Source organism: Panthera uncia, chromosome D1 (genome assembly GCF_023721935.1).
Source record: "Panthera uncia isolate 11264 chromosome D1, Puncia_PCG_1.0, whole genome shotgun sequence".
In the NCBI taxonomy this organism is placed as follows: domain Eukaryota; kingdom Metazoa; phylum Chordata; class Mammalia; order Carnivora; family Felidae; genus Panthera; species Panthera uncia.
Window position 1 is genome coordinate 44079383 of NC_064808.1, and position 24135 is coordinate 44103517.

The following is a 24135-nucleotide window of genomic DNA, read 5'->3' on the forward strand; positions in this document are numbered from 1 at the left end:
GTAAGGCAAAAAGCCGTAGAGGAGAGGATGCTTTCCCAGCAAAACTTAAACTACTAATACTGAACCAAAAAATAGGAAACTCCAATAGCTCAATTGCCGTGGAAATGCCTAGAAACTTGTTTAGAGATGAACCCCTGAAAAAGGCATAAAGACCACCTGGTGTGATGGCTGAGTTATGGAACTCTTAAGGAACAACTGTTTTCATTGTTATGGAAACTACATCAGACCAGGTGTCCCAATTCTTTTTAGGAAATCGATGGACACGGAGAGACTATAAAGAGGAAAGGTGATTATCACTTATGAGATGCAAAAATCTTAACGTAAAATAGCAAATGGAACACATCAGTGCGTCCAAAGTAGGACTTTGTTCAGGAATGCTGTGGTGGCTCAAACACAGGACATGCATTAACTCGTGATGTCCACGAATAGGAGAAAAATGATAGTAAGAGTTGCTGAACAGGCATTTGGTAAAATATTGCAGCTGTTACTAATAAAAACCCTCAGTATGACAAGAACACAAAGAAAGCACTTACATATAAAGACCATTTATAAAATCCAACAGTAAGTATAACCCTAAATGGCCAAGCACCAAATCCATCTCTATGAGCAGCAGTAACTAACTATACAGGGATACTCACCATCCTATTTCTTTTTACAGGTGTGCTGGAGGTTTTAGAAAATGGAAAGAAAGCGAGAAAATAATAGTAACAGAAAAGTGGCATAAACATTGGAAAAGAAGAAATAAAATAAAGCCGCTCTTTTTGCTGCTGCTATGACCACATAAGTAGAAAATCCAAGAACCTAGGGGCAAAACCCAGTAGAGATAAATAAGGGAATATGGCAAGATGGCCAGATAGAACATATTTTTGCTAAAACCAAGAACTTGTCTCTCTTCTGGTAATTAAAATCTAGAAACAGGAAATAGCATTAACAAATTAATATAAATTAACGTATATGTAAAAACTACAAAATCTTATTAAGATAAGTAAATGGACCTGCAAATACGTCCTTCACTGGAAAGACTTAGTACTGGCAATGTATCAGTTTATCCCCACATAACATATAAATCCAGTACGATTATAATTACATTGATCAAAAGGTTTTTGGCTTTCTTTACTTTTTTTTAAAGTGATCTAATTATTTGGAAGAATAAGTGCTGGTTATCTGCCTACAAAATATATGGATAAGAAGAAAAGCAAGATCGACTTGCCTTAGCAGGTGTAAGAACATACGATAAAGCCCGTGTAATCAAATCAACATGGTAGAGGGGGACAAGGAGAGATAAACAGGGTGGAATCAAACAGACTCCAGGAATGGCTCCCAGGATATGCAGGACCTTAATAGGGGTACATCTAAGATCTACTCAGTGGGAAAAGGATGAATCGTTTAATAAACGGGTTTTATTTTATCTTAAAAAAATCTTTTTTAATGTTTTTTTTTATTTTTTTTTATTTTTGAGACAAAGAGAGACAGAGCATGAGCAGGGGAGGGGCAGAGAGAGGGGGAGACACAGAATCTGAAGCAGGCTCCAGGTTCTGAGCTGTCAGCACAGAGCCCGACGCGGGTCTCGAACTCACAGAGTGTGAGATCATGACCTAAGCTGAAGTCGGACGCTCAACCGACTGAGCCACCCAGGCACCCCAATCAACGGTTTTGACACAAACGCCTGTGTATTTGGAAGACAACAGAAGCGGACACCCATCTCACACCAAATGTGGAAATACATTCGAAATGGATTAAACGCTTAATTACAAAACTCCACCAGCACTCACGTTACCTTCTACATGAAAACTCCTGGGATTTCAGTCAAAGGCAACATTTTCCTGCTCCCTGAACTTTATATACAGCTTTGGGTATGAGTTTGGAATCTGGGAAACAGAGTAACTTGTCTGGTTCATCTTGTGCGGGCAGGTGGTCCATCTAGAGGTGAGCCCTGACAATTCGGCTATTCAGCAGCAATGCTGCCCACGAACATTCCACGTTCCCAACCACTGACCAGTAATGGTGCTTCCTCTTGCTCGGAGGAGATGGGAGGTCATCTGGCCGTAGGCCTCCCAGACCTGTCTCATTACACGGTCGGTCACCTTCTCACCTCCCCTCTCCTTGGGCTTCCCAGACATGCGTTGGGCTCGTTCCCCAATTCCTTCAGCCATTTTTGTCCTCTGCTCCTCTGCTGGTGTGTCCCTTTCACTCACTCCAGGGCTGGCTACTGCTCCCACGCCCTCCCTGCACCAAGCCCTCCATTCCCATAGCTTTAATTCCTTAATGCTTAGGATTCCCAACTGGTATTCTCAGTCTTCCAAATTCCAGTCTTGCATCTAGAATCATCCCCTGACTACTTGCTTTTGAATACCTTACTTTCTAATCTCTGCTCATGGCAGCGCGGCCCTTGCAACCACAAAATGTGTGACCTTTGGTTCTTCCTCCTCATTAGTATTTAATATCTGGTGAGTCTCTAAGTTCCATTCAAAATGTTTTACTGGATTCCCACTGCTGCCATGTTCATGAAGCTCAGGACGCCTCAGCTGACATCGACCATCTAGTCAACTCCCTTCTATCCACTCTGGCCAGTGTAACCTCCTCAACACCATCCACAGCATGCCCCTCCTGTGCTCAGGAAGCCAAAGGCTGTGCAGCAGCCCAGATCCTCATCGTTCGGCCCAAAGTCTTCAAACCTCTCCTCCCGCCCAGGGCATCCTCTCTCTCCTGCCTCGGCACCAAGTCTGGCACAGTCAGGCTGGGCCCTGGGGCCTGCGAGCTCCAGGACCGCCATGACGGGTGGACCGGGTTAACGGGCAGAAGACGTCGGAAAATACAGCTTTACGTGGAATGTCAACCGCAAACATTCACACAAAGCAACCCACCCTGCTGAAAAGAACACATGTTTTTTGAAAGGGAGGGAGGTATGCAACAGGAAAACTATGAATAGGTATTCGACCCCAGTTCACGCTGGAATCTGTCTGGAACAATGAAAGGAGTAGAAGGGGCAGAAGCACCCGCACCAGGCTTGAGGTGTCCGGGTTTTAGAAAGCAGGTGCTATTTACAACGCCCGGAAGTGCCCTCGGACCTAGGGGCGGGGCCTGTCTGTAGCAGCTTCCACACCAGGGCACGGAACACTGCTGGCCACACAAGGCAGGGCCCCTGCAGTCGGGGAGGGGTGGCGTGGGGGCTTCTTCCACTTGCTTGCAAATCGCTGTGTCTTTTTAGAAGTGACAGGGAAAAGAGGTGAGAGAAAGGGGGAGAAGGAGGAGACACCAGAAAAGTAAAACTCTCTGCCCCGGTGAAAGCTGAAAGGAAGGTAGCAGGGTGCCCCCGAATGAAGGCTCTGGTCTGCAGATGCCCACTTACCTCTACTTTTTCTACTACTTGCTTCCCAAAGGAGCACACTTTGGTGGAACAGGTGACTGTCATATTTTCAGAACTCTCATACTGACTGGTGACACCATAAAAGGCCCCAGCGTCATCCTGAATATTGCAGTTTAGGTCGGCCTGTTGGAAAGGAAACGGAGGTGGGGGTTATTTTCTCTTTACAGGAGTCACGGCAATGAGCAGTGACGGGGGGGGGGGGGGGGATCTCCAATCCTTCTGGCCGAACAGAGGGCGGGGGTGGGGGGCAGGGAGGTGGTGAGGTGATGCTGATCTAGAAACAAGTTCTGCAGCCCACTGGTCATTTTTTGAAGAGAACACTAACTCCAGCAATCTTCCCGTGAAATGACAATGGTACACGCATCTATTCAGTTTGCTTTCTTGCGTCCAGTATAGAATAATACTCTATCCTTGTTATAAAGGATCCAGGAGGTCTCTGAAATATGTGCAGAAAGCAGTGTATGCCCTGGGCTCACATTCACTGACCTGGAGACAGATTTTTTTTTTTTATTTTTTTAATGTTTATTATTTATTTTTGAGACAGAGAGAGACAGAGCATGAACGGGGGAGGGTCAGAGAGAGGGAGACACAGAATCTGAAACAGGCTCCAGGCTCTGAGCTGTCAGCACAGAGCCCGACGTGGGGCTCGAACTCACGGACCGCAAGATCATGACCTGAGCTGAAGTCGGCCGCTTAACCGACTGAGCCACCCAGGCGCCCCAGGACCTGGGGACAGATTTAAAAGAACAGGAGATCTGCAGCTGGCTAGCCACTTGTTATACGTACAAAAACAGAACCTTCATTACAAATGACAGCATCCAGGAGGGAAATGGCTCCTGTTCAAGACTGGCTTGCAAAGATGCCAAGTCATTGGTAATTCCCACTCATTTAAGGTATTGTAGGATTACCTACTGTGTGAGGTTTATGCTAGACACTATACAGGACCACAAGTGAGAGGTATGTCTTAAAAGAGCTACAAGGGACATAGAAATACTACCACGTCAAAGATGCTCAGAGTTCAGACAAGGGAAGGCATTACTTTCAACCAGGGGTATTACTTACGGGGTGGTTACAAAGTGAACATGCAGAGATGGGTTTAGGGGACAGTGGGGGTAGAAGCAGCCTAGGGTGCCTCTTTCCAGCTGCAGTGTTAAGGACTGAGGCCACCAGGAGCAGTGAGTTTGGAAAATGCAACCAGGACCCAGGCCATGGAGGGCTAAGAAAAGGGGTGTGGATTGCATGCTGCAGGAAATGGGGACCCTTTGAAAGCTCTGGCACAAGAAGGTGCTGTGAACCGAGCTGTGTTTCAGGGATCAACGTCTCAGTGCGGTCTGGTGTCCACTGTGGAGGGAGGCTGTGAGGCCACTGCAGTGGCCGGACCACTGATTGACGGCTCCCTCCCCTCCGGTACCTTGTGATCTGCTATGGCACACCAGGCACTGGGTGGGGAGCTGGGGATCAGAGTAAGCACGAGCTGGGCCAGTCCCTGCTGCCACGGGCTCACAATTTAGCAGGGAGGACATCACCCTAGGGATGAGCACTCCTGAAAGAGGCATCAAGGGCCATGAGAACCAACTTTGGGGTCAGGGAAGCTTCTGAGGATGATGCAGCTCAGATCCAAAGACGGTAGGAGAGCTGACGTAGGCGGGTGAATGTGTCCTGAGAGAGTGTGGACAAGGTGCACAGAACCAGAAACAAGGCCACGAAAAGGCTGGGATGAGAGAGGGTGGCAGGAGAGGCAGGAGGGTTTAGGTCTTAGATCCTAAAACCAAGGGATGCAGGAGTTGTAAGTGCCCAGGACGGGCACAGTGACAAGTTATGGCTGGATCTGAGTTCCTAAAAGGCACCCCAAACATAGCATGGAGACGACTCTGGAAAAGTGAGAGCACAGGCAGAGACAGGTCAGAAAACTGTCAAAGTGGTCCGGACAAGGGACGGTATCTGCACCACTGTGGGGGCTAGAGAGAGACAGGTGGACCGGACTCATAAATGAGACCACAGTTTGTGAGGTCTGGCACATTCTGACCAGCTGATTCTCAAACCCTGACAGGCAGTAACCACTAGGAAGACCTGAGTCATCCTATATATATTTTTAATGAGGATCTGCATTTGAATTGAATATCAAGACAGTGTCCCTTTCCTTAGGCAAAACTGCAGATTTCCTGGCCTCAAATAAAAAGAACCATATGCTTTAAATTCCCCCTTTTTTCTTACATGCCAAGAAATTCAAAGCTAAATTCAGTGCTCAACTACAGTAATTACCTGTCCCAGGTATTTCTAATAGCAACTAACAACCAGCGTATAGCTCCTTTTACTGGATTCCAATCTGCTTTTACTTGTACTTGTCCAGGTTTATATTACCCATAAATTTAGTAACACTCCCTCACATTCTGCCATTTGGAATTATATGGTGCACAGATTGTAAATAAATAAAAATACCCAAGTGTACATTTTCAGGTTTTTTGCAGGTTTGACGCTTGACTCCGCGAAAAGAGCAGGTTAGCAAGAAACGATGATGTCTGATGCTGACTGACATCTATGCCCAAGCTCTCTGGGTCTACTGAGCTCCAGCCTCCAGAGGAGAACGTTACCAACGAGTCTCAGGCATGCGGGAGCCCAGAATTATATCTAGCTTTCTACCTGCCATGTGACGTGCACGTGGGCCCGCAGGAACCACTGCCTTGTTCTGCCACCAGCTGAGGACATGAGGCTCTGAGAAGTGGCTCAGGTATGTTTCAGTGGTGGGATTTATGCTCTCACAGTCATGGTATAGTTTGTGCCAACAGGTTTTAGTATTTTTCTGAAAAAAGTAAAAACATATATGTGGTAAGTAAAAAAAAAAGAAAGAAAAAGAAAAAGAAAAAAAAGAAAGAAAATAAATCAAACTGGAAAAAGAGTGTACATTTTATTTCTACCCCTGAACTTGCCAATCTCTCCACTGGTGATCAGTGTTTTCCAAGCGTCTTTTTGGAGAGAGTTAGCACTTAGATAAGGAAGCACACACCTGCCCTCTTTTTTGCACAAAGAGTGGCACTCTTCAAACCTTGCTTTAAAATATATATATATATATATATACACACACACACACACACACACACACACACACACACACACACACAGTTGGGATGCCTGGGTGGCTGAGTTGGCTAAGCGTTCGACTCTTGATTTCGGCTCAGGTCGTGATCTCACAGTTCATGAGTTCAAGCCCCATGTCAGGCTTGGTGCTGACAGTGTGGAGCCTCCTTGGGATTCTCTCTCCCTCTCTCTCTGCCCCATCTCCGTGCTCTCTCTCCCAAAATAAATAAACTTTAAAAACTAAACACAAAAAAATACACAGCTACATCTTAGAACTCATACAGTACTGATACGGAAATAATCAGTTTTAAAAAGACTAGCCATTTAAAAACGTGAGCAGCCTCACATTTTCGTAACTGCATACTATTCCATTACCCAGGCACAGCATAATAATTACTGCGTGCTCTACTGATGAATAGTTCGTTGCTTCCCAACATGGATACAATAATGAGTTTATGTGCAGCAGGAAAGGTACATTAGAAATTACTTTTCATTTCCTTTCCTTCCATTTAAAAAATTTTCCAGCACTGAAAGAGTTTCAATGGGCTATAAATAAACTGATAGTATTTGAGTTACAAAGAAACTCATTGTTTTTGACACAATCGGGTTGTTTTGAAAGACTGGTGAACAGTCAAAGGCAGTCTGGTGTGAGGAGCGAAGTATAGGGAAGGTGGTCAACGAACAGTTAAAAGCAGTCTGATGTGACGAGTGGAGAGAAGTATAGGAAGGAGGTGGTTAACGGCACAGGCAACCGGGTGGGTTACTTTATTTAAAAAAAATTTTTTTTAATGTTTATTTATTTAAAAAAAAATTTTTTAACGTTTATTTATTTTTGAGACAGAGAGAGACAGAGCATGAACGGGGGAGGGTCAGAGAGAGGGAGACACAGAATCCGAAACAGGCTCCAGGCTCTGAGCTGTCAGCACAGAGCCCGACGCGGGGCTCGAACTCACGGACCGCGAGATCATGACCTGAGCCGAAGTCTGCCGCTTAACCGACTGAGCCACCCAGGTGCCCCAAATGTTTATTTATTTTTGAGAGAGAGAGAGAGAGAGAGAGAGAGAGAGAGAGCAGGGGACACAGAATCCGAAGCATGCTCCAGGCCCCAAGCTGTCAGTCCAGAGCCCGACACGCTCAAACTCACAAACCACAAGATCATGACCTGAGCCGAAGTCAGAAGCTTAACCAACGACTGAGCCACCCAGGCACCCTGGGTTACTTCTTTTAAACTACCAACCTCTACTTATGTCAGTGATATGACCAGGAGGGAGGTGTCTTCAGAACTGCACCTCAGCTCCCTAGGCACAAGACTTTCTTTTCTGCCCTTTTTTAAAAAAAAATGCTCCATTTTTTTACTTTATTCACTTCACTGGCATTGATGATGCAAACTAACTCAGACGTTTAAAATCTAAAGCAAACATAGAAACAAACGCACAAAATAATCTGTCTATATATAAAATTTAAAAATGTTTGGAATGGTATCTGCCATAATGTGATGTTAGCAAAACTGCTGGAAATGTCCACAGCCTCCCGTGTCTCCCAGAAATGCCCCCATCTCTCAGAGTTGCTGCGCGTAGAGTCATGCTGGTGAAAGAAAGCAGCGGTCCCGGGCAGCGGCGCACTGTGTGGACCTCAGCAGACTGGATTCATTTTTAAGACCCTCTTTTCTTTATTGGACAAAATTATTTTCAGTAAGACTCGGCACTCTGTTTCACGGTTTTAAATTTTAAATGCAAGAACTCCCAAAGTAGTAACAGAGTGACAGAACTGAAGTGACTCCAGTTCTGTTTTGCCGTCTGCATAATGACTGCTATCAGGGTGCCTTTCCGGGGTCTATGGTTTAGCCACGGGGACTGCAGCCCAAACGACTCCAAACTGTCAAGAACTTACTCCTAGGAACGGACACAGGCTGAGTCCACATGTGTTACTAAAGAGTAAGTCACACAACGGCCACGTAATAGAAGTGTGCTAATTTGAAGCATATATATGTGTGCGTAGATGGAATAAAAACACTCACTTCACCAATCGTTTAGGACTTAGGTCAACAAAATATTTTTTTCTCTTTAGAAGTATTTTGTCAACTGCATCGTTCAGAACCGTGGGCACATGGCGATCGTAAACGTGACAACGATTTTTAGGTGGTCTGACCATTAAACTTCTCTACCACCACGGACGTCCTTACTGCCTTGCACCTGGGCAGACCGTCCTTACTATCCCACCTTCGGTTCACCACTGTCCCTTCGAAGTCCCCAAATAATTTTAATGAGTTTTTCTTGGTGATGGAGGATCTATGGTTTTAATGACAGGAAGTATCAAAAATGAAGCTATTAAAATATATACATTACGAAAACCTGCTCAGAAATTAGCTCAACAAGTTAGGAGTTCTAAAGTTGTGGAAGCTTGCTTATTTATTTATTTACTTATTTATTTATTACCTAAAACTAAAGTCTGACATACATTCAGAGAGATGCACAGATCACAAGTTTACAGTCCATTGAGTTTCATAAAGTGAACACACTCATGCAGCCAGCACCCCGATGAAGAAACCAGAAGCCCTCCCGTTCATGCTGTCTTCGAGTACAATCACCCCTTTACCTCATAGGGGTGATCTTGAGGGGAAAACACTGTCCGTTAATTCTGTCTGGTGTTTTGAACTTTAAATAAATGGAATCACAGATTGACTCCTTCGTGCTCAGTTTCATATGCTCAGCCCTAGGGGGGAGATTCACGCATGCTGTTGTGGGCAGTTCATTCACCTGCTACTTGCTAGACGATTCCACCAAGTGAAAAATACCACGATCTAGGCATTCTACCACTGCCGGGCCCTGGCAATGTTTCCAAATCAGAGAGCTACTCTGAACACCCCTGCACATGCTTTTGATGAACACGTGTATGCATTTCTGTTGGGTGTTCCCAGGAGTGGAACAGCTGGGTCATGAGGACTGTGCACATTTTAGCTTTCATTTAGATAACAGGGACAGATGGTTTTGGAATGATCTTGCTTTTCTAACAGTTGAGAAAACTTTAATTATCAGTATACATTTATCAGGTTAGTTTTTAAAAGGCTTCTCGACTAACAGTAAATAACCAATTTGCTATTACAACTCTCTGCAATTACTCTCGAACGGTGGGAAATAATCATGTAGCCAGCCCACCACATCAACAGCTGTTCTTTGGGAATTTTCTAGGAGGAGGTATTGATGGGAGAGATAATTGTCTGTCAGCCGAGGATGTTCCGATTATCCCAGAAAGAAATGCATTCACTGAGCTCCCATGGAGCAAAGGTAATATCAAAGAAAGAATGCTAGTATTGAATCAACAACAAAGGAGGCAAACTCTGTGATTTGAGTCTGAGATTCACATGTAGTTCATCACCCCCCACCCCCCTACCTGTTTCTCCCAACTGAAAACTCAGGGCAAACCTGTTTCAGACAGTTTTTTGTTTTTTTTTTTTTTTAATTTTTGTTCTTTTTTTTAACCTTTATTTATTTTTGAGACAGAGAGAGACAGAGCATGAACGGGGGAGGGTCAGAGAGAGGGAGACACAGAATCCGAAACAGGCTCCAGGCTCTGAGCCGTCAGCACAGAGCCCAACGCGGGGCTTGAACTCACGGACCGTGAGATCATGACCTGAGCCGAAGTCGGACGCTTAACCAACTGAGCCACCCAGGCGCCCCCTGTTTTCCGACAGTTCTGAAGGCAAGAAAATAAGAAAGAATGTGCTGGTATCAGATACAAACTATTTCTGCCTCATCAGCTTTATCTGACCGCACTATATTTTCTAAAAGCAAATTAATATAAAAATCCAAGAAACAGCTAAAATCCAGCAAACTTGTCTTCCCAACAAATCCCAAATTCAAACCATATCCCATCCTTTCCTTTGGGGACAAGCCAACCTAAAATGGTCTGGTCTGGGCTGGGCTATGAAGTGCTAAACACACACGCACAGGCAGACGTGGCTGTGGAGGGGGGATGTCCAGGCAAATGGGCCCTTTTAAGGAATCTTTGCCCATTTTGCCTTAGAACAGAGACCCCATATATGAACTAGGCTTGGAGGCCAAATGCAGGAATCCTTTCTATGGTATCCTGACCTGTGCTGCCTTTGGGCTAAATATCTTTAGATATAGGAAAATCATTGCTTTAAGAAAAAACTACATGCAGGGTAGACTTAATTGTTAGTTCTTTTTCCTATTATATTAGTTATCTATTGCTGCTTTAACAAATGAGTAAATTGAGTGCCTTAAAACAACATAAATACACAATCTCAAACTTCTGCAGGTGAGACTTCGACGCTGGTCTCCCAGGTCTATGAGGGTCCTGGCTGAGCTGTATTCCTCTCCCGAGGCCCTGGGGAGGGATTGGTTTTCGTTGCTTCTTCCAGCATCTGGAGGCCACTCACATTCCTTATGTGAGCCCCTCTCCCCATTTTCAAAGTCTGCAACAACAGGCTGGGTCCTTCTCCCGCTGCCTACTTTCATCTCTCCTGGGTTCCCCTCCTCTTCTGCTTTTAAGGAACCTGGTGACTACTCTGGGCCCACTCAGATAATCCAAGATCTTCGCCCTAGCTGCTGATAAGCAACCTCGATTCCCCTTTATGTGCGATGTAACATATTCACAGATACGATGGCTACGGACTTGGGACGTGACTCTGCCTACCACACCCCTCAATTTGCAGTTTGTGTCCCTGCAACTCCCCCACCCAGTGCTCAGCCTTCTGGAATCACACAGACCCGAGAATACCTCTGTTAGACAATCCTGCAATTTTCATTCATTTCCCCCCTACTCTTACCTGTCTTCTTCCTCTTCTTACCCACAAGGCTCTTCAGGTCCCATCTGCTTCCCCGGATTCAAGTCCTACATTTATTTTTATCAAACCCCATCTTGATTTCAGACCCCCCCTTCCATCCATTACAGATGTCTGTGAATTCTGACTTTTCACCTATCCTTATTTCATTCCAGACGTCTACCCAACAGCATGGACAGCAGTCATTTCTTTCAGTCTCTTTCTCCATTTTTAACCACAAAGAAACACCTGCTTCCCGAAGCCACCACAGTGATAGGAAGAGATGGCACATGAAACAAAATGGCAGCCGTTAAAAATGCTGACAACTGTTCCTAATAACTCAGTGATCGAAAACACACTCAGGACAGATACAGACGGAGCCTTGAGTCCTGTCCACAGAGACGTAACCGCATAAAGATGGTTGTTCATAATCAATAACCAAGACAGAAAACAATGCCCACAGAGCCAGTCTGAGCCCCCATCTATAAGGATCAGGTGCACAGTACAGACACACGATGGCTTTTTCCTAAGAGAAAAAGCAGCACTTTTTCTGCTCTGTGAGTTTAGGACGAGTCTTAAGTTTTGGATATAACTGTTCGCACAGGCACAAAATTACCATCTTTCCCACAAAGAGTTAATTAGAGAGGTTACAGAATTCTTTCTGCAAATAAAACAAAAAAGCAATCATTAATAAAGGCGTGTTGAATCAATTAAAGACTTCAGAGTCCACTGGTGGGCAAGTCCTGGGAAATTATACAAAGTCAAGGTGGAAGCAAGTTATAATGCCACACAGAGAGAGCTGACTGCATCAGACAGCAAAGAAACAATAACAAAAAAAGGAAACATCAAATTTTCCCTAATCCTTCTCTAAATCATCCTTGTCTTATACTCATTATAAATGCAGCGGAAACGTTTCAGTCACCAGGCAAGACTTTAGATTAGTTTCTCCTCTGTTACTTCTCATTTAGTTAGCCCATTTATTCATGTGTCTGTTCCGCTGTTTAGTTTTATGTTTTTGAAATTTGAAGTATAAAAGCAATATACTTCAGGGGCGCCTGGGTGGCTCAGTTGGTTAAGCGTCCGACTCTTGATTTCAGCTCAGGTCATGATCTCAATGGTTTGTGAGATTGAGCCCTGCAGCCTGCTGGGGAGTCTCTCTCTCCCTTTCTCTCTCCGCCCCTCTCACCCCTCGGAAATAAATAAACATTAAAATTAAAAAAAGGAATATACTTCAAAGAATGATCCTTCCCATTCTAGGGGTGAGGAAAAATGAGGCCTCACCCTGGTAAGTAGGATCCAGAGTTCTCAGAGGGGAGGGTCGGGCCAGGGGGCCCTCTGTGCACAACTCCAGGGCTCTGAAAACCTGGCTCCAGGTGGCTGAAGGACCAGGGCGTGAGCACTACAGGTGCTGAGCAAAGAACGGAAACGCACAGCTCACGCAGGAGCAGCGCTGGGCTGGTGACAAACTCTGCCGTGAGCTTCTAGAAGGTAAAAGCTTGCCGGCACTGAGGGGAAGCAGATAACCCCACAGGCAGGGGACAGAGCAGGGGCACCGGGTCAGGAAAGGAGGAGGCAGCTGGACACTCCCTTCCACCCCGAGGGCTTGCAAGGGCTGAGTGGGAATTGCTTGGTTGCAAAGATGAAAACATCAAGAGGACTGTCCCTGACAAGAGACAGTCTAATAGGCACTGATGGAGGCAAGGAGACGCTGGCATTTTCAAACCACCACTTTGAACCTCTCCTCTTCATCCTCTCTGAGCAATGATCAAAGGACCAAGATTTCAAATTGTGAAGCAATTTTTTCCAATGGCAGCATCTGCTCCTTGGCAGGCGGCACTGGGAGCTGGGCCTGGTTGTGGGCGGCCGTCCAGGCCTGCCACATGGCCAGGCTCCGCCGGGCAGGGCACCGCGTAGGCCTGCAGCTGCTCCCGCAGGCGCCAAAGGACAATCACTCCGCACTGGGCAACAAGGCAGAGAGCAGGGAGGGGGGTGGGGCAGAAGTAGCCCAGGAGGCAGTGCTGATGGGGGGCAGGGGGAGGCTCTGAGGGTGCAGGCTGCTCCCACACCCTCCCCCCTGACTCATTTGCATATGCCCAGACCCCTGAAGCCAGCCCCACTGGCATCAGAGGACTGCGGTGGGGGAATTTCACCGGGATGACCATGGGACAACTCCCGCATGGCAACCTGCACTGCGGGAGAGCGAGGGAGCTGCTCATAGGGAAGTGAGTCTTTGAGCGTGTTCACTTGGGACCATGGTGCCCTTGCCCAAACAACGGGACAGCAGCTGTAGGGCTCCTGCCACAGCTGTTTTAAATAAGAATAATAGGAATAAACTCAGCCTCGCTCTTCAAGTTACTTTCCACTAATTATGGCATATATTTACATCTACAAAATAGAAGATTTAAAAAAAAAAAACTCCACTAAGAGCCCCTTTATTGTGCAGATCGGGCACCCCTATTTGAATTTCATAAACATTTAGTACTTCAAAGAATCATAAAAGCTTGCTTTAATTACAATATGCACCGCTTGAAAGGCTGACTGTTTGCATTGCAAATTCCTACAAATACCGGCATTCATTTAAAAAATGTCAATTAATATCACCCACAGGACTTCAGGTAACTGCCACTGGTGACTTCACACAGTAGCTGGGATGAAAGAGCCAAGGTCTCAGCCCCAAGCACAAAGCAGCTGCACAGGCCAGTTCTTTCCAATGGAGGCAGCTAATGAGTACTGGGCTCCCAGCTGAGCCGGCCCGTCACGAAGCACATTCATCAGGTGTGTGAACACTGGCCCGAGACCACCCTTTCCAAATCGGGAAACGGGACCCTTTTTCTGGTTGAGAGTTTTTGTTCAAGGAAAGTCCTATACAGATGACAACAAATCAATTAACAAGTGCAGAGTTGCCAAATAAAATACAGGACACCTCGATCCATTGGATGTTTAGGTAAACAACAAACTTTCTTAATTATGTGTGTTTCCCAAGGATCGCGTGGGAAGTTGTGTGCACTAAAAACGTATATGTTGTTTATCTGAAATTCAAATGTAACTGAGTGGCCTGTATTTTCGTTTGCTAAAATCTGGCAACTCTACTAACAAGTCATGTTAACAAAAAGAACAAAGATTGGGACTTACCCTCAAAGACGTTTTCTGCTCAGGATATTTTAAGAAAAAAACAAAGCCCCCAAATCATACATGGAGCATAATTCTTTTTTAGTACAATCGAATGATGGATAATGTTTGTAAATGTGTGTAAAAAGTCCAGGAGGATACATGGCTGTGGGGGTGGGGGGAAATCTCACGTTTTCTTCTCCAGTCTATTGATTTCCTTAGACTATTTATAATAAGCTTATATTGCTTTTGCAATGTACAAAGTAAATACAAATGTGGTGGGTGGGTAGGATGTGCTCTGGGTCGCCACCTGTGAGAAAGGATGTCATATATCACCAAGGGCCTACGTGTATTTAGACAACCGACCAAGATGTCCGGATGACTATGTCCAGATAATCCACTTATTCTTGCAAAACTGGGTCTGGCAATAAGAACCACCCGGATCGTGCCACCTTAGTTCTCTCCTTCTCAGGCTTCTCTTGAGGCAAAGTTACAGACAAGCCAATCGTGCCGCCAACAATGGGGCAAATACTGGGAAGGGCAGAGACGTCACGTGTTTGCTTCCCCAGACCTCTGCTTAGCAGTGGCTTGTGCGGGACAGTGGCTTAGCATCTCAGCCTGGAACCATGGCAGGGAGCAGAGTTAAAGAGCCCAGCGCAAGAAAAGATGGACCCCTGACCTGGGCTTTGTTAGCAACCACTGAGCCAAATGACCCAGGACAGAAAGCATTAGAGGAACAGCTGTCAGATGGCGTCTCCCAAGGGCTTAAGGGAACTCCAATTTACATCCCGCCAAGATGTGCATAAGCATTCAAGTTAAAAAAAAAAAAAAAAGTATCCATACTGTGGCTGAGGCTAAGGGATTGAGGAAAAAGCAGAATGAGCATCTTCCATTTTCTAGGTTGTCCTGTGTGGCCTTGTTTTCAGGGGGATCCAGAAAGTCTTTTAAATAGAAAGTGATGGCCACAGAGATCACTGTTTCCAACCCAACCCTCACCGTTCTCCAAGTTCTGGAAGACTCAGCAGCCAACACCTCCTAGTAAGATTTCCGGTCTCTGAACAAGCGTCCACTTCCTGGAACTCCTTCCCACTCCCCTTCCGCTGACCAAATTCTTTCAAGATTCGGCTCAAATGCCATGTGTCTGTGAGGCTTTCCGGAATGTTCTCAGGCATTCTGTGCTTCCACATTTCCATCACAGCTCCTATCCCATGGTGCTGTCACTTACCTGCCTATGTGTCTGCCATCCCAGACCTGACACCAAGGTCGGCCTCTTATCAAGTCTGTTTTCCCAGCTCTCTAGGATCAAAGTAGAGTGCACTGAGAGTTGACTGAATGACTCACTAGTGACGTACATGTCTGTCACTAATGCAAAACAAGAAACCATTTCTATAAGAACCTAACAGAACTCCAGAGATAGCTCGGAAAAAAGCTTCCGTGGGGGCTCTTTCAAGGTGTCCTCCCCTACTCTGGCAAATGCCTCTAGAAGCATCACTCCATAAACTATCAGATGCTTACTCTATCAGTACACGACATCTGAGCTGGCTAACTGGCAGGTGTATTATAGCACCTGATGTATAGCAATTTTTCTACGTGTGCTGAGTGAAAGAACTCTTCAGCCAACAAATTTTTTTAAAACACTTAAAAAATCTGCTATATACACCACACCGCCGGGTAAACAAAAGCTACAGATGGGATCCCTGATCGGTGGGGGAGGCCTTCAAAGAAGTTTAGGATGCAGGGCCGGGAAAACAGGAAGGAAGCAGCAAGAGACAGCAGTCAAAGCAGAAAATGCCAGCAAGCTCCAGACATTTCTCTTATGAAATCAAACCAAACTGGATGCGTGTGCAAGTTTATTCACTCGCCTAGCCCTCCACACGCAGTACCAGAACTTGTGGATAAGAGATGTTTTTTTTTTTTTGAAGTTTATTTATTTATTTTTGAGAGAGAGAGCACGAGAGAGAGAGAGAGAGAAAGCGAGTGGGTGTGCGGGGCGGGGGGGGGGGGGCGCAGAGAGCGGAGGAGAGAATCTCAAGCAGGCTCTGTGCTGTCAGACACGGACTCAGGGTTCGATCTCAAGAACCGTGAGATCACAACCTGAGCCAAAATCAAGAATCGGATGCTTAACTAAGTCATCCAGACACCCCAAGCAATGTTTTTTTTTTTATAAAAAACAGGCCACTGGTGAAGATGATCACATAACCACAATTGGCCCAGGGTATTTATTATGTATTAGCCTCATAAATACCTCCGAACACCGTGGTTTTGCTTGCTAATCTTCCCTCCACTTACATCATGCCACCACTTGACAGTGCTCTCGTAATTTCGGGACTCGATGCTATTTTGAGATGAGACCGAAGTACGGAGACATGGAAGGCTTGTTGAACTGAAAGCCCCTTTCTTTACTGATAGCAGTTTGAAACATGTGCGGAGCAAATCGTTCCATTTTGCTAACTTCCTTTTCCACGAACAGGAATGGGTGGGTTTGGTTCCAAATGATAGACTCCAGTCTACAATTCCAATCCAAAATCAGGCCGAATCCAATTAGACACAGGCTGAAACTTCGCAGGGGGCCATTCGGGCAGCTTCCCGTGTGCACCCGGTTTCTCCTCTTACATAAAGCCCAGCGGTTTTATTTATAGCGACTGTCATCTTGTCCAACAAATGTGATTCCGTTCTTACCAAGATAAAAGCATCTTCTAACAGCTGCCCTCTTTCCAGATAACTCACTTTCTCTTTCTGTTTTGTAAAGCCTTCTCACATCTGCTCTGGTTAGTAAAACTAGCCTTTTTCCTCCCCCAGAAAAATAGGTTAAGAAAGTTGAACGACTATAGATATATTTATTTATTGTTAATTGTTTCGACTGAATGATCACAATTCCAAGAATTTTAAAAAGCAAAATATTACGCATAACCACAGGGTAGCATCATATACCTTGGTTTCTAAAATACCACTGATTTGATAATTTGAGAGAAAAAAGAAACGTTATATAAACGCGTATAAAATTTTTCTTTAACAACAGGGTACATGTCCATAAAATTTCATTTTCACATTACTCATTATTCCAAGCAAAGTTTAAGACTAAGTCTTCATCATACTAATTATTCTTCTAAATAGTTTTAGGCTGCAAGGTTATCAGTAACGTGTTGGTAACACGTGGCTTTCTTTGAACCAGAGTCCCCAAGCTTGACACTTGAACACCGTTAGGACAGAGAGTAGAATTCTGAGGCCCTTCAAAAAATATTAGCTTTGCTGTGTTTCTTATTTGGTTAAACCCATAATTCTGTTTACTTCCTTCAGGAAACCACACGTGGCTGGAAAGGAACTTCTTTTGAAAGTCAGCTGCAAGTGATACTTTGGATTTCTGTCTTTTGGGACTCACGACGGAATCACACCCACACCTGTCTAGCTTTGGGAATCCGATGGTGAATCCCAAGACAGTTGGCATTTATCTGAAATTAGCTGCCTTGTCTGCCGTATCACTGGCAACCCATCTGCGTGAACCTCGGTGAGGAAATGGTCCATTTGCGGATGGGGCTGTTCTGTTCTTAGGGCCTCCACAGCACCTAATCCATCACTGTTTTATAAGGGGAAAAAATGTCTGGTTTTCTGCCAGTGCAAGGGTTGCCTCACCAGTCTGGTTCCACACTCCTCGATCATAACTTCAGTCCTGCATCTAACTGTAATTTTTCCGAGACGTTTTCAGTAGGGATTCAAGTTTAAGCTAAGACGCGCACTAGTCGTCCAAAGCGCTATTAGTACAAAAGACTTAACTAAGGCGACAGGGGGCTGGTGAGATGCCTCCCACGTTGGCTCAGGTCACAAAGGGCAGGTGAGGACGACCACAGCTCTGGAGGGGCAGGAAGGCACTGATGGTGTCCGCTCTAAGCAGCATCCCACTTCTAGAACTGCTAAGATGGGAACAAGTATAGGTCTCAGAGTTGAGTGAAACAGTATGTTTAACCTCGTTGATAGTTTCGATAGAGGGGGCACCTGGGTGGCTCAGTTGGTTAAGTGTCTGACTCTTGATTTGGGCTCAGGTCTGACACACTGAGCCTGCTTGGGATTCTCTGTCTCCCTCTTTCTCTGGCCCTCCCCAGCTCGTGTGCATTCTCTTTTGCTCTCAAAATAAATAAACATTAAAAAAAGTTGCTCTAGAGAATGAGGAAGGATTAAGGTCTTTGAGTAGAAAGAAAAAATAACTGCAGGCGAAGAGGAATTCAAAAAGCAAAGTGACAGTTGAAAGTTGTTTCGTTTTAAATTATGTCCATGCACGCTGGATGCAGATGCCTGTTCTACTCAGCGCTCAACTGCCTTAGAAAACAGCACCTTGGCTATTTACACACACACACACACACACACACACACACACACACACACACATATTATCAATATTTAATAAAATAAGGATAATTAAATTCTTATTTAACCAGCAAATCGGATACCGTGTAGTCATTAAAAATGATAATTAGGGGGGCACCAGGGTGGCTCAGTCAGTTAAGGGTTTGACTCTTGATTTTGGCTCACTCATGTCATGATCTCGCAGTTCGTGGGTTCAAGCCCGACATCAGGATCCACGGTGACAGCGTGGAGCCTGCCTGGGATTCTCTTTCCTTCTCTCCCACTCGCGTGAGCGCTCTCTCTGAAAATAAATAAATAAACTAAAAAAAAAAAAGGTAATTAGGGATATAATGGCATATGGCCACTTGGCAGGGTGTCTGGTAAGGGAGAAAAGCCGGATACCAGATTTAATTTAATGTATTACCCGATTCAAGCTACATAAACATGTCTTATATTCATGGTACACTTAGGAATGAATGAAAAATTATATATTTCCAAGACTGTCTAGAATGTTACGATATTGCCTTTGGAATCATAATGTAAACACGAAGCTGCTGCTCCCCTAACCCCACCCCAAAGGCTGCTAACAGTGAGGTATCAGTTTTTCTAAGAAAACTCAAGGTCCGACCTGAACTTCCTGGTAGCAGCGTCTGCTCACAGCTGCCCCCACGTAATGTGCACCAGGGCATCCCGTGATGACAGGGCTGACTTCAGCCAGAAACCACGCTGCTTCCCATCGGTTACCGTCACCCACTTCCAGCGAAATCAGGCCAGGAGAGGGGCTAGGGACAGAGCTGTGCCCCCTGCAGAGGCCACGCACAGATTTCACGGAAAGAGTGTGGATTCAGAGTTTGGCCAATCCCACACTGATTAGCTGTAAGACTTTGCAGAAGTCACTCTGCCTCTCCCTGACTCAATTTCTTTATGTGTAAAGTAAAGTAGGAATAATCACACGGGCCTCACAAGGATTAAGTAATATCAAGGACATGTTTATCTGGCATAGTGCCTGGCTCAAAAAAGGAACTCATTAAGTCACGTTCAACTGCTGAAAAAGTGAGAAGCCCCTTCCTTCCCCTTCCTGCAGAAGCCTCTTCTTCTCTTTGTAATTAAATATGGAAAAGAATTAAAATGCACAAGAGTGAATGAAAAGGAGGCAGGAAGGAAGAGAAAGGAAATAAGGAGAGGGTCATGAAAAGAAAAAGATAAAGAATAAAAACAGAGAAGGCAAAATGCAAATAAAGTCGCTGTAACACTTAGTAAAAAGAATCTGAATACTCTCTTGGCTTGAAAATGGTTAAAAGCACTGACTGCTTCCTTCTGCTGACACGATCAAACCCGATTCCTTGTCTTTCCTAATCTGTCGCCCACCTATGCCTCGCATACGAGTGAAGGCCCAGCTGCAAAGCACCTCAAGATACCTGAACACTCCTGAACTCACCTGGATGGACCTCACATGTGCCCTGTGTCTTGCTGGTCCCCCTAGCCAGCCCCTCATCCATCTACAGCGTTCAAGGTCATCTCTCCCTACCCTGATACTGGCCGCCATAATGGTTGAAGGAGGTGGTGAGTGACCCTTGACATCTCACCTGGTGGGAAGGGAAAATAATCGAAACCACTTAAGAAAACACCTGGGGCAGTTTCTTAAGTTAGCAAGAAGTTACCATGTGACCTCACAATTCCACTGCTATGGAAAAATGCCAAGAAAGATGGTGAACACGCAACCGCAACGTCCAAAGACTTGTACACAAAGACTTCATACCGGCATTGTTGGAGAAAAGCCTAAAGGGTCAACAGTCCGCAAGTCTATCAACTGGTGAACGGATAAGCAAAACGCAGTATGTCCACACGATGGGCTAGTACCAGGCAATAGAAAGAGGCTACCTAGAGGCGTGCCGTAACATAGCTGCACCTCAAAACACTGTGGGGGAAAGAAGCGAGGTGCAAACGGCTGCACACTGAAGGGTTCAAATCTGTACAGACGGAAAGTAGATCAGTAGCTGTCTGGGGCTGGGAGCGGGAACAGGGAACGGCTGCATACAGGCACGGGGGATCTTGCTGGACTGATACAAACAGGCTCAAATTGTAGTAGAGTGATGGTTATGTAACTCTGTACATTTTTCTAAAAATCACTGATTTCTAAGGTGTAGATTTTATGGTTTGTAAATTATGCCTCAATAAGGCTCTTAAAAGAAAAAAAAAAAGATCTCACCAGATATACAGCCATCCACACGGGCCCTTGGTGCCCCACCCCATTAAGGCATGAGGGGTTATAGAGCCAACAGGGTAGAGGGGCACCCACATGGGCACCCTTGCCTCTGCCGGTCATTTATGTTTGGGGACCTGAGTCCTGGGGTGCCAGTCAGGGTCTTCCACCCTCCGAACAGTGGAAAGACTGCTGCTTGGCACACCACCATGCCATTCACCTTCAAGTGTCAGCTGGCCAAGGGCGGAGGTGCCCACAGCTCGGGCCTCCAAGTACAGGCACTCGGAGGGTAGCGCTCAGTATTTCCTCCGCAGCAAACTCCTGACCTTGCCTAGCCCGACTGAGTCCAGGGTGCAGGTGGCCGGCCCGACATTCCGAAAACAGCTTCAGGAGCAATCGTAGGGGCAAATGAAGAGTCAGCCTGACTTTGACACCCTAGAGACTTCAGGCACTTTGAGAAGGAGGAAAAAGGGAGGAGAATAAAGGAGATCGGGTACAGGATCTCTGCTGAAATTTACTGAATTCACACAAAGATAAGAAAATCTACTAAGCAAATTGCAGATACAAAAAATATTTCAAAGGGAGTGTTAAACCGGCTTCAGAAACACCTGCTAGAAACACCAGCTACCCAAGGATAGATATTCTAAGTATAATTTATTCTTATTGAGGCATCGGAGGAAGCCAGTGCAACTTCAAATTGCAGCAAATTGTAAACCTAATTCAAATGGCCTTTCCCCATTTATTTTAACGTGGTTGCGACTGAATGTCTTTATAAAGGTTAAGTGCTGCTCACAATTGTACTCAAGGAGTGAACTCTCCTCCCACATTCATAGGAGTGCTTAATTTTAATCTTGCAAGTGTTAATTTAATAAACTAGTATCTAATCCCAGAGCGACTGTTTCTAAACTGGACACTTCCTACCAGCAATCACACGCTACAATCTAGACTTCATTCCTTGGGGATTCATGACCAAAGGGGCCCAGCACTGAAAGCGTTTATTAAAATCATCCCAAGTTTTTGCTTTGGAGGCAAAAACAAGAATAACTTTTTAAGCACTTTCCATTCCACTTTATATCCAAATAACATGCTAATTATACGAAATCTTATTAACCTTAAAAACCAATACTGTTTAACGTGAAAGTAATGAAAACGGTTTCCTTTCATCGGATCCTACAATTTCTGATTAATTATAATCAACTTGAGTAGAATGGCCTCTTTTTATACCCTTCACAATAGTGGCTCTCAAAAACTTTTTGATCTCAGGGACCCCCTTCTGCTCTTAAAACTTATTGAGGACCTCAAGGGGCTTTTGTTTCTGTCAGTTATACCTATCTGTATTTTCTGTATTGGAAATTTAAACTGAGAACATCTTAAAAAGATTTATTACCTATTTAAAAAAAATTTTTTTTAATGTTTATTTTTGAGAGAGAGAAAGAGAGACAGAGCGTGAGTGAGGGAGGGGCAGAGAGAGGGAGGGAGACATGGAATCCGAAGCAGGCTGCAGGCTCCGAGCTGTCAGCACAGAGCCCGATGCGGGGCTTGAACCCATGAACCGTGAGATCATGACCTGAGCTGAAGTCGGACTTAACTGACTGAGCCACCCAGGCACCCCTATTTGTTACCTACTTAAAAAATAAACTCATTATTGGGGCGCCTGGGTGGCTCAGTCGGTTAAGTGTCCGACTTCAGCCCGGGTCATGATCTCGCGGTCCGTGAGTTCGAGCCCCGCGTCGGGCTCTGGGCTGATGGCTCAGAGCCTGGCGCCTGCTTCCGATTCTGTGTCTCCCTCTCTCTCTGCCCCTCCCCCGTTCATGCTCTGTCTTTCTCTGTCTCAAAAATAAACGTTAAAAAAATAAATAAATAAATAAAATAAAATAAACTCATTACATCTTTTTTCTTTTAATTGGACATACCCATATTTTAAAAAACAAAGACAAAAATTGTAAGAGTAGTACTGTCTCATACTTTGCAAATGTATTTGACATGTGTCTTCATGTAAACTCCTAGACTCCCAAACATGCTTCTACATTCAACTTGTCACGATGTGTTGTTTTTGTTGAAGTACGTGGAGAAAATCCAGACTAATATGAATAGGGAACTAGAAAAGGGAAGAGTACTTCAATAGGCTCTTCAGATACTTGTGGTCATTTTTATTTCATACCATACCAAAACTTAACAAGCGACAGTTTCTTAAAATGCAGCTGCAGTGTGGAATCTGAAACCATATCCGTGAACTTTTCATACGTGGTTACATTAAAATCCACTGGTTTATCTTACACAATACCAAAAAGTCACTTTTGTTGATTTGCCTGTGGATCTCACCAGACAAGTCTTTTAAGTATTGGAAAGCTGTCAAGTTCACGGAGGTGGATATGAGTTTTCCAAAACCCTTATTTTTTCTAGAAAGCTAGGATTTTCTCTTTGGTAATAAATATTGTCAGCCGTTCTCCTTGATGTGGCAGGCAGGCTCCCTGCATTCATTTGCCATGTGTACTCTGGGTTCAAGATGTAATACAATTCATAAAGGACATTCTTGGTGTGACTAGTTCTCTTTTTCTTGAAACTGTACGTGAGTACCAGCCCAATTAAGCTAAAGCTTCAGCAGTTTTGCCTTACTTTTTTTTTCTTTAATTTTTAAATGTTTTATGTATTTTTGAGAGAGAGAGACAGAGTATGAGTGGGGGAGGGGCAGAGAGAGGGAGAGACACAGAATCTGAAGCAGGCCACAGGCCCTGAGCTGTCAGCACAGAGCCCAACGTGGGGCCCGAACTCACAAACCGCAAGGTCACGACCTGAAGTCAGATTCTTAACCAATAGAGCCACCCAGGCACCCCTTACCCTACTTCTTTTGAACCTTCAGAGTGCATATCAGCAGTGTGCACAAGCCAAATAATGTCCCAGTGTCATAATGACAATAGCTTTGGCCTTCTCAGCCCATTGAAAGTATACGGATGAACCCTCCAGGGGACTCTAAGCCATGCTTTGAAAACTGCTATGTTACCATATAATAACTGACCCCCAGTGACCATTCAAATCTCTAGTGGCAGCCCCCAATCTGAAAGGGATTTTTCCTTATTCAGGTTACCCATATGTATTACTTGTCCCAAGAACATTAATATGAGTAGAAGGCTATTTCCACAACAATCCAAATTTAATACAGAAGAATGAAAAATGAAATCTAGTTGCCACGGACAGATATAAGAAACAAAACAAACTAAATTTAATATGTAAATTCTCCTCCAAGAAATTTAAAACATACCT

The 24135-nt window shown here is 44.9% G+C and overlaps 1 protein-coding gene across 2 annotated transcripts in view; it reads right to left on the minus strand.

Moving 5' to 3' along the window:
* Nucleotides 1-24135, minus strand: part of TEAD1 (TEA domain transcription factor 1) — a 264897-nt gene that overhangs the window by 11333 nt on the left and 229429 nt on the right. For both annotated transcript variants that reach the window (XM_049649825.1, XM_049649818.1), the window contains one exon: nt 3350-3490. In XM_049649825.1, coding sequence (XP_049505782.1) covers nt 3350-3490 — 141 coding nt within the window. The remainder of the gene's footprint in view (nt 1-3349; nt 3491-24135) is intronic.